Source organism: Mobula birostris, chromosome 6, assembly GCF_030028105.1.
Source record: "Mobula birostris isolate sMobBir1 chromosome 6, sMobBir1.hap1, whole genome shotgun sequence".
Classification (NCBI taxonomy): domain Eukaryota; kingdom Metazoa; phylum Chordata; class Chondrichthyes; order Myliobatiformes; family Myliobatidae; genus Mobula; species Mobula birostris.
This window is the reverse complement of record NC_092375.1, coordinates 170911644-170923652: the sequence shown is the minus strand read 5'-3', so window position 1 is coordinate 170923652 and position 12009 is coordinate 170911644. Positions and strand designations below refer to the sequence as shown.

Sequence of the window (12009 nt, the reverse complement as noted above, 5' to 3'; positions counted from 1 at the left end):
TCGCTACATCGATGACTGCATTGGCGCTGCTTCCTGCACGCATGCAGAACTCGTTGACTTTATTAACTTTGCCTCCAACTTTCACCCTGCCCTCAAGTTTACCTGGTCCATTTCCGACACCTCTCTCCCCTTTCTAGATCTTTCTGTCTCTGTCTCTGGAGACAGCTTATCCACTGATGTCTACTATAAGCCTCCTGACTCTCACAGCTATCTGGACTATTCCTCTTCTCACCCTGTCTCTTGCAAAAACGCCATCCCATTCTCGCAAGTCCTCCGTCTCCGCCGCGTCTGCTCTCAGGATGAGGCTTTTCATTCTAGGACGAGGGAGATGTCTTCCTTTTTTAAAGAAAGGGGCTTCCCTTCCACCACTATCAACTCTGCTCTTAAATGCATCTCCCCCATTTCACGTACATCTGCTCTCACTCCATCCTCCCGCCACCCCACTAGGGATAGGGTTCCCCTGGTCCTCACCTGCCACCCCACCAGCCTCCGGGTCCAACATATTATTCTCCGTAACTTCCGCCACCTCCAACGGGATCCCACCACTAAGCACATCTTTCCCTCCCCCACCCCCTGCATTCTGCAGGGATCGCTCCCTACGCAACTCCCTTGTCCATTCGTCCCCCCCATCCCTCCCCACTGATCTCCCTCTTGCCACTTATCCGTGTAAGTGGAACAAGTGCTACACATGCCCTTACACTTCCTCCCTTACTACCATTCAGGGCCCCAAACAGTCCTTCCAGGTGAGGCAACACTTCACCTGTGAGTCGACTGGGGTGATATACTGCGTCCGGTGCTCCCGATGTGGCCTTTTACATATTGGCGAGACCCGACGCAGACTGAGAGACCGCTTTGCTGAACATCTACGCTCTGTCTGCCAGAGAAAGCAGGATCTCCCAGTGGCCACACATTTTAATTCCACATCCCATTCCCATTCTGACATGTCTATCCACAGCCTCCTCTACTGTAAAGATGAAGCCACACTCAGGTTGGAGGAACAACATCTTATATTCCGTCTGGGTAGCCTCCAACCTGATGGCATGAACATCGACTTCTCTGGCTTCCGCTAATGCCCCACCTCCCCCTCGTACCCCATCTGTTACTTATTTTTATGCACACATTCTTTCTCTCACTCTCCTTTTTCTCCCTCTGTCCCTCCGTATATGCCCCTTGCCCATCCTCTGGGTACCCCCTCCCTCCTTGTCTTTCTTCCCGGACCTCCTGTCCCATGATCCTCTCGTATTCCTTTTGCCTATCACCTGTCCAGCTCTTGGCTCCATCCCTCCCCCTCCTGTCTTCTCCTATCATTTTGGATCTCCCCCTCCCCCTCCAACTTTCAAATCCCTTACTCACTCTTCCTTCAGTTAGTCCTGACGAAGGGTCTCGGCCTGAAACGTCGACTGCACCTCTTCCTACAGATGCTGCCTGGCCTGCTGCGTTCACCAGCAACTTTTATGTGTGTTGTTAAATGTTTAATTGGCCTGCTAAAGTTAAGAACATTGAAGTAAAACAGATTATATACACAACAACCTTTGACCTTTTGGCTTTCTCCATCTACACCACTACTTCACACAAAACACTGAAACAGTCTATAATTCCAGAAAAAATTTTGAACATTCTTCTATTCCTTCATTGGCAACAATCAGGTATTGTACATATACAAATAAAGCCACAGTTCTAATCTGTCATAAAATTGTAAACCATACAATTTAAGCTGGAATCAAAAAAGTTAAAAATAAACTTATTTGCCCCACTTTGAAGTCTTAGCTAAGATGCAGCATTTTTGTGATAGTGTTTAACAAATTTTATTTTCAGTTTCTCATTTCTGCACTCTAAAATAAGGAAATCTATTAAAAAAACTAATTACCTTTTGTCCTTGAGAACCTTCAGGACCATGGTCTCCAGGGGATCCAGGATAACCCTAAGTGTAGCACAAAATAAAAGTATGGAATTTTGTAAAGCCAATGTGAATGTGTTGTACAAAATTTGAGAATACGATGAATTCCAGTTAATTGGGACATATCAGGACCAATATATTTTGGCCCAATTAAGGGACTGCCCCAATTAATCGAAGTTTCAAGGAAATAGTTCAAAAGTATAAAAAAGTCAACCTACCATTTACTGTAACTAAGTAACAACTTATGCCTTTTAAATGAAATTCTACCAATACCTTTACAGTGCTATAAAAACGTATATTGGTTTCTTTTTTTAAATTTATTTTTTATTAAAGTTCATCATTGAACAAAACTTTCTGTAAGATGTATTTCACATACTGTACATCTATATCATATAGACATATTTGTCACAAAACTCCACATGATATTTATCTGAGGTATACACTTAGAGAAAGGAGAGGAAAGAAAGAACAATCAAAAGAAGAAAACTATGTACAAAGTAGGGAGTGATTTTTTTTTACAACATATTCATTGACTTGTGAGAATAAAATCAGGCCTATGAGGTGTTATGTAGTTAATCCACTTTTCCAGGTACATACGAATCAAATTGTTCCAACGTATGATTAACAGATGCTGTTATCTTCTCCTTTTGTAAATGTCCATTGTAATTTCCATCCATACATTTAAAGTTGGGCTCTCCTGTGATAACCATTTCCTGTTAAGGGTCTTTTAACCAGCCACCAGCAGTATATTCATTAAATATTTATCTCTTTTCAACCATTCTTGTGGTATATACCCAAAATATATGTTCTTACTTTCTAAGGGTATTTCACATTTAAAGATGTCTTGTAGGGCATTGTGTATCCCACTCCAAAAGTCTTTGATAAGGGGGTATACCCAGAAAATATGATAATGATTTGCATTTTGATTTCCACAATTTCTCCAGCAAACTGGGAGGTTACTATCGTAATGGGATTTCTGAGAGGGTGCAATAAAATATCTTACCAAGTTTTTCTGTGAACTTGTACACTTCTATTGATACCTCCATATTATTGTCCATTCTTCCTCAGATATTATTATCCCTCCTTCCTTCTCCCAATTTGTTTTAATGTATGAAGTCCAATGTGTTTTAAGCTTTGACAAACCCTTATATATGCTTGAAATTGTTCTACTACCATTGTCTGAATTATATGCTTTTCTAAATAGCTCTATCAAATATGTACTTGCCTTGGTTACATTTTTAACCGTCCTATTAACATACTGTGCATCTGTAAATATCAATAAAAGTCTTGTTTTTCTAATAAGTGTTTCTCTTTGAGCATTTCAAAACTGAACAGTGTTCCTTCTTTCATTATATTGCAAATAGCTGTTATTCCTTTAGCTGTCCAGTACTTAAATCTAGCATCCAGTTTGTTCGGCGTAAAATCCGAGTCATATGCACACCATTTAAGAATTGCAATGTCTCTCCCTAGTTTATATTCTTTTATAATAGTTTTCCATATTTTAAGAGTCCATTTCACCCATGGGTTAGCAATAGTATTTCTGTAACTTTGTAGGTTATCAACCAAAATTGCCTGTATGGGGATGGAAAGTATCCTCTCCTCAATGTTTTTCCATTGAGCGTCATTTGATGGATTGCACCAGCATATCACAGCTCTCAACTGCGCAGCAAAATAGTAATCTCTAAGAGAAGGTAGGTCCCACCCCCCCTTTTTGTATATTGGTTCCTAATAGTTATCGATGCAGGGAATTCAGCTGTTGTGCTCTTCTGATTGACTAGGAATGAACAAAATCAGCAGACACTGAGTACAGATAATGGACTGCATGTGATTGCATCCTCCAAATACTCATTTTTATTGTAACGTTCAAGATGATTGTCAATGCCTTCAAATTCTTCGTAATTCCTAACTTATTCAAATCATTTCATTTTCACTCCCAGCTGTTTCTGGCATCTCTAAGCCTGAATGCTTGAAACGGTAGTGAGCAAAGCAGACCCAAATTGTCTTATTGTTTATTTCTCACCAGCTATCAGTGACAAAACTCCCTGCATTAGAACACAAACAAACACAACTGATGGTATTTAAAAACTGCTTGCTCTGAGTGCAGTGTAGTGTCTAACAGCCAGGCATGGTTAGAAACTGCTTGACAACAGTCTCCTGCCTGATTAAGTGATTAAGCCACATTGTGTCCCAAGTAAATGAAGGGAATCCCAGCTAGTTTCTCACTCTAGTTTTTGTTCTTTAAGAGATGTCCAATTAACTGGAATCCACTGTATTATAAGACCATAAGACCATAGAATATAGGAGCACAATTAAGCCATTTGGCCCATCGTGCGCTCTACCATTCCATCACAGTTGATCTAATTTTCCTCTTAGTTCCAATCTCCTGCTTTCTCCCTGTATCCCTTCATGCCCTGACCAATCAAGAATCTGTCAACCTCTGCCTTAAATATACATACTGTAAAGACTTGGCCTCCACAGCTGCCTGTGGCACAGAATCCCACAGATTCACCATTCTCTGGCCAAAGAAATTCCTCCTCATCGTTGTTCTAAAAGGATGTCCCTCTATTCAGGCATTTATAAAACCAAATAATTAGGGTATCTCACGCTAAAAAATTAAGTAGTGACAAAATAAGGTGGTCTTTCATTCAAAAATAATATCAAAAGTAATTAATAGCTACAAACATCTTGTTCCAGATATTAAGTTACCTGCATCATAGGAATGGATTGCTACATACTTTCAATTGGCAAACATGGATTCCTAAAAGTTGATAACTATTATAAAAATAGAAAGCACTGCACATTTAACTGTGCTGAATGTTTGTAACCACATAAAATACAAGAGCAAATGAGAATACCTGTGACACTGATTTTGTTGCAATGATTTCCACAAGATTAAAATTGGCTTTGTGATTTTTTTATTATTAACTTCTATATCACTTTCATCCTTTTGTGTAATTCTGGTAGTTTTCTTCTCTACTGCTTAAGAAGGCAACTGTGAACAGGTCGTATCAGCCAAATTGGCAATTCATGCAACCAAAATGCTAGAATTATTGAATTATCTCCATACCACTGAGATAAGATTCAGAACAGTCAGTTAAGTGTATAGTTTCTTTATGTCACTCAGATTTATCCAAACATTTCTACACATGAAGATACTCTTTATATATTATGATTAATATTTCTTTTAACCTGTACTCCTCTTAGCCCCCTGGGGCCTGGTGGACCTTCTGGACCCTGTTCAAGAAAAAAAAACTTTTAAATTCTGGCATATACATTCTGATTTATACTACATCTACAAATAAATAACCTATATTTCAACTTTTGTGGTAAAATGTATTAAAATATATTGGGCAAATGGAATATTTTACACAATTATCTACAAACGTTTGTAAAAACAAAAAAACAGGGAGCACAGATAAGCCATACATTTCTTTGAACTTCTCCATTCAAGAAAATTTAAATCATTACTGATCTTCTAACTCAATTACATTTCCTTCCACTATCCCCATATTCCTTTAATCAATCAATATCTGGAAATTAATCAATCTCTTTTGATTCAAATCAATGACTGTCCTTTCACAGCCCTCCGTGACATAAAATTTAAAAGATTCATTAATACCTGCCTGAACAAATTTCTCCTCATCTCAGTTCCAAAAGCCTAACTCTTATTTTGACACAGTGATGTTAGCTCTAGATTCTTCAGCCAAAAGAAACATCTTCCCTGTTTCTAGCCTGACAAGGTTTACAGGATGTTTCACTGAGAAAGACAGCGTTACTTTTGTACCCAAATCCTCTTGTATTAAAGGCCAGCAAGCCATATGGCTTTCGAATCACTTGCTGCACCTCCACGTTTACTTTCAGTGACTTGTGCACAACGATAAGTCCTTTGAACATCGATGTTACCCACTGTAAGGTCTGTTTTTTGTGCAGAACAGAATTTTGGTGTTCTGTTTTTTGCACCAAAGAGGGTAACTTTACAATTCCCCCATTACATTACATCTGCCATGTTCTTGTTCATTTATTCAACTTTGCTGTGGCTGCTTTACATCCCTCTTCCTACTCATAATCCTACTTCATTCTACTTCATTAACAAACTTGGAAATATTCACCTCAGCCACATTGAAATACTGTATACTTTACACCATGGGGTGATATCTTGCTATAAACAGCTTCAAATAGAACCAATAAGGGTACATACCCTGTCACCTTTGGTTCCTGGAAGGCCACATTCACCTCTTTCCCCCTTAGAATTAAAAGCAAAGTTAAATTTAAAGTATTTGTTATTTTAAGAAATATGGATTATTCAATTATCCAGACTTCCTACAATAAATGCAGAATCATAAAGTTACTAAATACATTTCTCTCCTGATAACTACGGTTTTGCAAGTTACAGAAATTCTCCTTTTAATTCATTCATTCAGTTGTCCCAACTCAATTTTTTCTCGTGTTTCAAAAAGTTACCTTCACCACTCAGAAGACTACTACATTTTTATTATTTTTTTCTGAATATTTACTTGTAAAATTTAAAGTAACATTCCACTAACTTTCTTATTTACACCCTTTGATTATATAGTCCAAAATTCCATTTATTGTGATAAATATTATTTCTAATAAAGTTGGGCATAATTACCAGCAGCTTATTAACAAGCTTGTTTTTTTTTCTAGGTTTCAGATGGTTATTTTTGCATCTTTCATGAAACATGTGGCACTCTCCAGTAACCAGCACTTGAGAAGGAGCACTGAGCCTGTAGAGGTTTATTACTGAGGGAGAGGCAGGGTCAAGATTGGGGCAATGCTGAAGGAATGACTGGATTGACATCAGATAAGCTAATATATTTGATGAATCGCCACCTGTTAAATCTGACAAATGACAGCTCTTGCTGGTTTTTTTTTAACCAAAATTAGTATTTTAAAGATGAAACAAAATTATCAGAACACAACTGCAGTGTTTTAAGGGTAAGCTATCACAGTTTTCCCTGTCATGAATAAATGTATGTTATTACATTGAATAATTTTCATGTCTAAATAGGAAGTGAATTTAGACAGACATCAGACAGAAGCAGCAGACTTACATTGCCACCTGTTATGACAAAGCTTCATCTTTCTGTCCAATTTAGTCTCTCAAATATATGAAATTAAACATGATTGCTATTATGATCATAATTTGCTTTCATTATATTGATACTCAATGCTACTTGTGCCATTAACGCCCAACTCCCATGAAAATAAACATATTTTAAACCATACTTACAACACTGATATCCCATGTTTTAAAAAAGTTAACTTTGTAGCCCGAATTTAACAACATGTATTTTTATTTCTTGATTTTGCCTTGATCTTTTATAACTTCCAATGTGGTGCTGCCTAGCAAAATGGACCAAGGCCTCAGCAATAAATTGTTTCAATTGTTTTACGTACCTGTTCACCTTTGTAACCAGCTCTACCCTGGAAGTAAAATTAAAATACACAATATCTTTAGCAATGTAAATACTTAGCATCAAATTACATCAAATAAAAATGACCCCAGAACGGTCAAAACTTGTTATGTGTAGTCATCCAGGGTGATGGGAATGAGTAGGTTGACTTGCATTCGTTTTGGGCTTTCTGTAACAAGTATATTGTATATTAATGACACATTTTGTTATGCTTGCAATTTTGCATCATTTAATAATGGATGTATTTACTTGTTCCCAATTTATTCAGTTACATAATGTTCAAATTGAAGTAAAAAATGTCAGGGGCATTTTCACAATCCAGGATGCATGATGCAATGTGTGTTATTTGAGAGTGAGGAAGAATGTAATAGAGCTCTGGTATTAAAAAGTATAATACAACATATAGAAGATAAAATCTCAGTGACGCAAGATATTCTGATCTTAACTGCAAAATTGTTGAGGAATTCTTTACATTGTACCGGCACAACATGGCAGAGAACATATGAAATACTTGAGTTTACTCCAGATCTTCAATTGGATAAAACTTTCTTTGTCCAAGTGAAGATCTATCTTTTAGAACAGGAGTTTCTGGCCTGGGGTCCACGGATCCCTTGGGTAATGGTAAGGATCCATTGCATAAAGAAGGTTGTGAGACCTTGTTTTTAGAGGCATGTGCTTCATATTCTTCTGGATATTTGTAGGATAGGGTTGAGGTGGGATGGAGTCCTATCCTCTACAGTAGTATTTTATTCACCAGCCACATTTTGATATACAGCAATTTTCTTCAGCAGATACTTCACCTGATTGTGTCAAGGGCAACTCTCAGTATTTTGAGCTTACAGGTACTGAATTTCACAAATGACTGAACCTCGTTGATGGATAAAAAAAACTCAGCAATATTCTAAATCAGATGCATCTTCCATCCCACTTTCCAGATGCTTAAACAAAAACAACAAAATGACTTTGAGCAACACACATCAAAGTTGACATCAGGACTGACGAAGGGTCTCAGCCTGAAACGTCGACTGTACCTCTTCCTAGAGATGCTGCCTGGCCTGCTGCATTCACCAGCAACTTTGATGTGTGTTGCTTGAATTTCCAGCATCTGCAGAATTCCTGTCGTTTGCATTTTTAAAATGACTTTGAAGTGATTCAACTGCAGAAGAAGGGACAAAGGAAAAAGCAAGGAGCAATAGTGATAAGGGATTCACTAGTTATGGGGGGACAGACAGGTGTTTCTGTGCTGTGACTGGAGGATGTTACCTCATTGGTACCAGAGTTGACGATTTCACTGAATGGCTGCAGAAAACCTCAAAGTGGGAGGGTAAACAGCCAGAAAATGTGGCCCAAATTATTACTAGCAATATGGGTAGACTGGGAGATGAGGCTCTGCAGACAGAGTTAAGGCTAATTGGGAGGGGAACCTCGAAAATTAATCCTCTCTGTAGTAATACTAATGTCTCTCCATTGAGACTGCAATTGTTGGAAACATCTCAACACCTATTGTGTCAATACACACAGGTAAATCACCCCTCATCTGCAGTTATTTAATGGCAAATCATATTTAATTAATTCAATGGAATCTTTCAATTAAGAAACAGAGTTTAGGTGAGAATTGCAGTCAGTGTTGAAGTCAATACACATGGACTTCCAGAAGAGTTTTGAGAAGGTGCCACAAAACCACAAAGTAGAGGGACGTTATTAGCATGGAGACGAAGTTGGTCAAATAACAGGCAATAGAGGGCTGTGGTGAATGATTGGCTTCTACACTGGGGAAAAAGAATAGTGATACTTGCTAATGCTCTGTGTTGGAGCATTGTTTTATTTGATCAAGGATAACTACCTAGACACAGGAGTGCAGGTCACAATTTCCTTAAAAGTGCAAAAAAACATTATATTTAGCAGCAATGTGAACAACAAAAAAAGGCAGATAATGGAGTACTGTGGTCAATTCTGGTCACCTCACTACAGGAAGGATGTGGAAACCATAGAAAGGGTGCAGAGGAGATTTACAAGGATGTTGCCTGGATTGGGGAGCATACCTTATGAAAACAGGTTGAGTGAACTCAGCCTTTTCTCCTTGGAGTGATGGAGGATGAGAGGTAACCTGATAATGTACAAGATAACAGAACATAGAACATAGAATAGTACAGCACAGTACAGGCCCTTCGGCCCACAATGTTGTGCTGACCCTCAAACCCTGCCTCCCATATAAGCCTCCACCTTAAATTCCTCCATATACCTGTCTAGTAGTCTCTTAAACTTCACTAGTGTATCTGCCTCCACCACTGGCTCAGGCAGTGCATTCCACGCACCAACCACTCTCTGAGTAAAAAACCTTCCTCTAATATCCCCCTTGAACTTCCCACCCCTTACCTTAAAGCCATGTCCTCATGTATTGAGCAGTGGTGCCCTAGGGAAGAGGCACTGGCTATCCACTCTATCTATTCTTCTTATTATCTTGTACACCTCTATCATGTCTCCTCTCATCCTCCTTCTCTCCAAAGAGTAAAGCCCTAGCTCCCTTAATCTCTGATCATAATGCATACTTTCTAAACTAGGCAGCATCCTGGTAAATCTCCTCTGTACCCTTTCCAATGCTTCAACATCCTTCCTATAGTGAGGTGAACAGAACTGGACACAGTACTCCAAGTGTGGCCTAACCAGAGTTTTATAGAGCTGCATCATTACATCGCGACTCTTAAACTCTATCCCTCGACTTATGAAAGCTAACACCCCATAAGCTTTCTTAACTACCCTATCCACCTGTGAGGCAACTTTCAGGGATCTGTGGATGATGAGAGGCATTGATCGTGTGGATAGTCAGAGGTTTTTTCCCAGGGCTGAAGTGGCTAGCACAAGAGGGCATAGTTTTAAGATGCTTGGAAGTAGGTACAGAGAAGATGTCAGGGGTAAGTTTTTTTACGCAGAGAGTGATGAGTGCATGGAATGGGCTGCCGGCAGCAGTGCTGGAGGCAGAAATGATAGGATCTTTTAAGAGGCTCCTGGATGGATACATGGAGGTTTGAAAAATAGCAGGCTATGGGTAAGCCTAGGTAGTTCTAAGGTAAGGACATATTCGGCACAGCGTTGTGGGCCGAAGGGCCTGTATTGTGCTGTAGGTTTTCTTTGTTTCGATAATCAATTGTAGCAATATATGTTGGGTGGTGGAATGGAAGATGCTTGGTAGATGAAGCTTAGTGCAGAAAAATATGAGGTACTTCATTTGTTTGGAGGAATGAGGGGAAGCAATATAGGACAGGACAGATTTCTAAATGGGGTCCAGGCGGCATTAGGATCAGAGCTACGCACACACTAGTTACCGAATGGAGCTGGATGAGAAAGTGGTTTAAAAGGCCACACATAATTTGTGTTTACAAAGGCAGAGAGTGTACAGAGTCTTTAGGAAGCTCTGGTCTGACTTACTTGGAGTATTAAGTTCAATTCCGCTTAGTATGTTATAGGAAGGATGTGAAAACGCTAGAAGTATGATTACTAGGATCAGGGATGAGATTTATGAGGTGAGATTAGAGAGCATGGAGATTGTTTACATTAGAGTGAATCTTTTCATTAGGACTGCAAAGAAATACCTGTGGAATACAGACAAGTAAGCCTAATATCTGTGGTAGGTAAGTTACTTGAGAGCATTCTGAAGGACAAGCATCTGGAGAGACGGGGGTTCATTTGAGATAGTCAGCATGGGATTGTGTGTGAGAGATCACGTCTTCTGAACTTGACTGAGTTCTGAACTTGATGATGCGACGAAGAGGGTAAAAGAGGGCATGACCCATATGGGCTTCGGTAGGGCCTTTGATAAGATTCCACAGGCTAGATTAGATTGCATGGAATCCAGGGAAAGTTGGCAAATTGGGTACACATTGACTTAACAGTAAGAAGCAGAGGGTGATGGTGGAAAATTGCTTCTTGGTCTGGAGGCCTATTACTAACAGGGGTCAGTACTGAGCCCACTGTCGTTCGCCATCTATTTTAATGATATGGATGAGAGTGTATAAGACATAGTGAGTGTACTTGCAGATGACACTAAAACAGGTGGTACAGTGAATAGTGAAGCAGGGAGATGATGCTGCAGTTGTACAGGACATTCGTGAGGCAGCACTGTTCAGTTTTGGTCACCGTCCTGTAGGAAAGATGTTATTGAACTAAAGCAGAGATGATTTACGAGGATGTTGCCAGGACACAAGGGACTGAATTATAGGAAGAGATTTGGCAGCCTGGGACCTTCTTCCCTGGACCATAGGAGATAGCAAGATGATCTTACAGAGGTGTATAAAATCATGAGGGGCATAGGTAGGCTGAATGCACTAGGTCTTTTTCCCAGGGTTGGGGAATCAAGGATTAGAGTGTATTTGTTCATGGTTAGAGGGGAAAGATTTAACAGGAACTTGAGTGGCAACCTTTTTAACATAAATGCTGGTAGTTTGTTGGAAGACCTGCCAGAGGAAGTGGTTGATGGACAGTAGGTACAACACACTTGGGCAGGTACATGGATTTGAAAGGTTTGGAAGGTTCTAGACTAAACATAAGCAAACGGGATGAGCTTGAATGAGTGTCTTAGTTGGTTGGGACTGGTTGGTTTGAAAGTCATATTTCTGTGCCGTATCACTCTATGGGAAAGCTAAGGAGGTGAATGAAGGGAACATATAACATGATGGGAAT

The 12009-nt window shown here is 39.4% G+C and overlaps 1 protein-coding gene across 1 annotated transcript in view; it reads right to left on the bottom strand.

The window, feature by feature from the left end:
- col28a2a (collagen, type XXVIII, alpha 2a) overlaps positions 1 to 12009 on the bottom strand; it is a 103496-nt gene that overhangs the window by 75623 nt on the left and 15864 nt on the right. The window contains exons 7-10 of the mRNA XM_072259774.1: positions 7316 to 7342; positions 6096 to 6140; positions 5087 to 5131; positions 1868 to 1921 (exon numbers count right to left, since the gene is read on the bottom strand). Of these exons, the coding sequence (XP_072115875.1) occupies positions 1868 to 1921; positions 5087 to 5131; positions 6096 to 6140; positions 7316 to 7342 (171 nt within the window). The remainder of the gene's footprint in view (positions 1 to 1867; positions 1922 to 5086; positions 5132 to 6095; positions 6141 to 7315; positions 7343 to 12009) is intronic.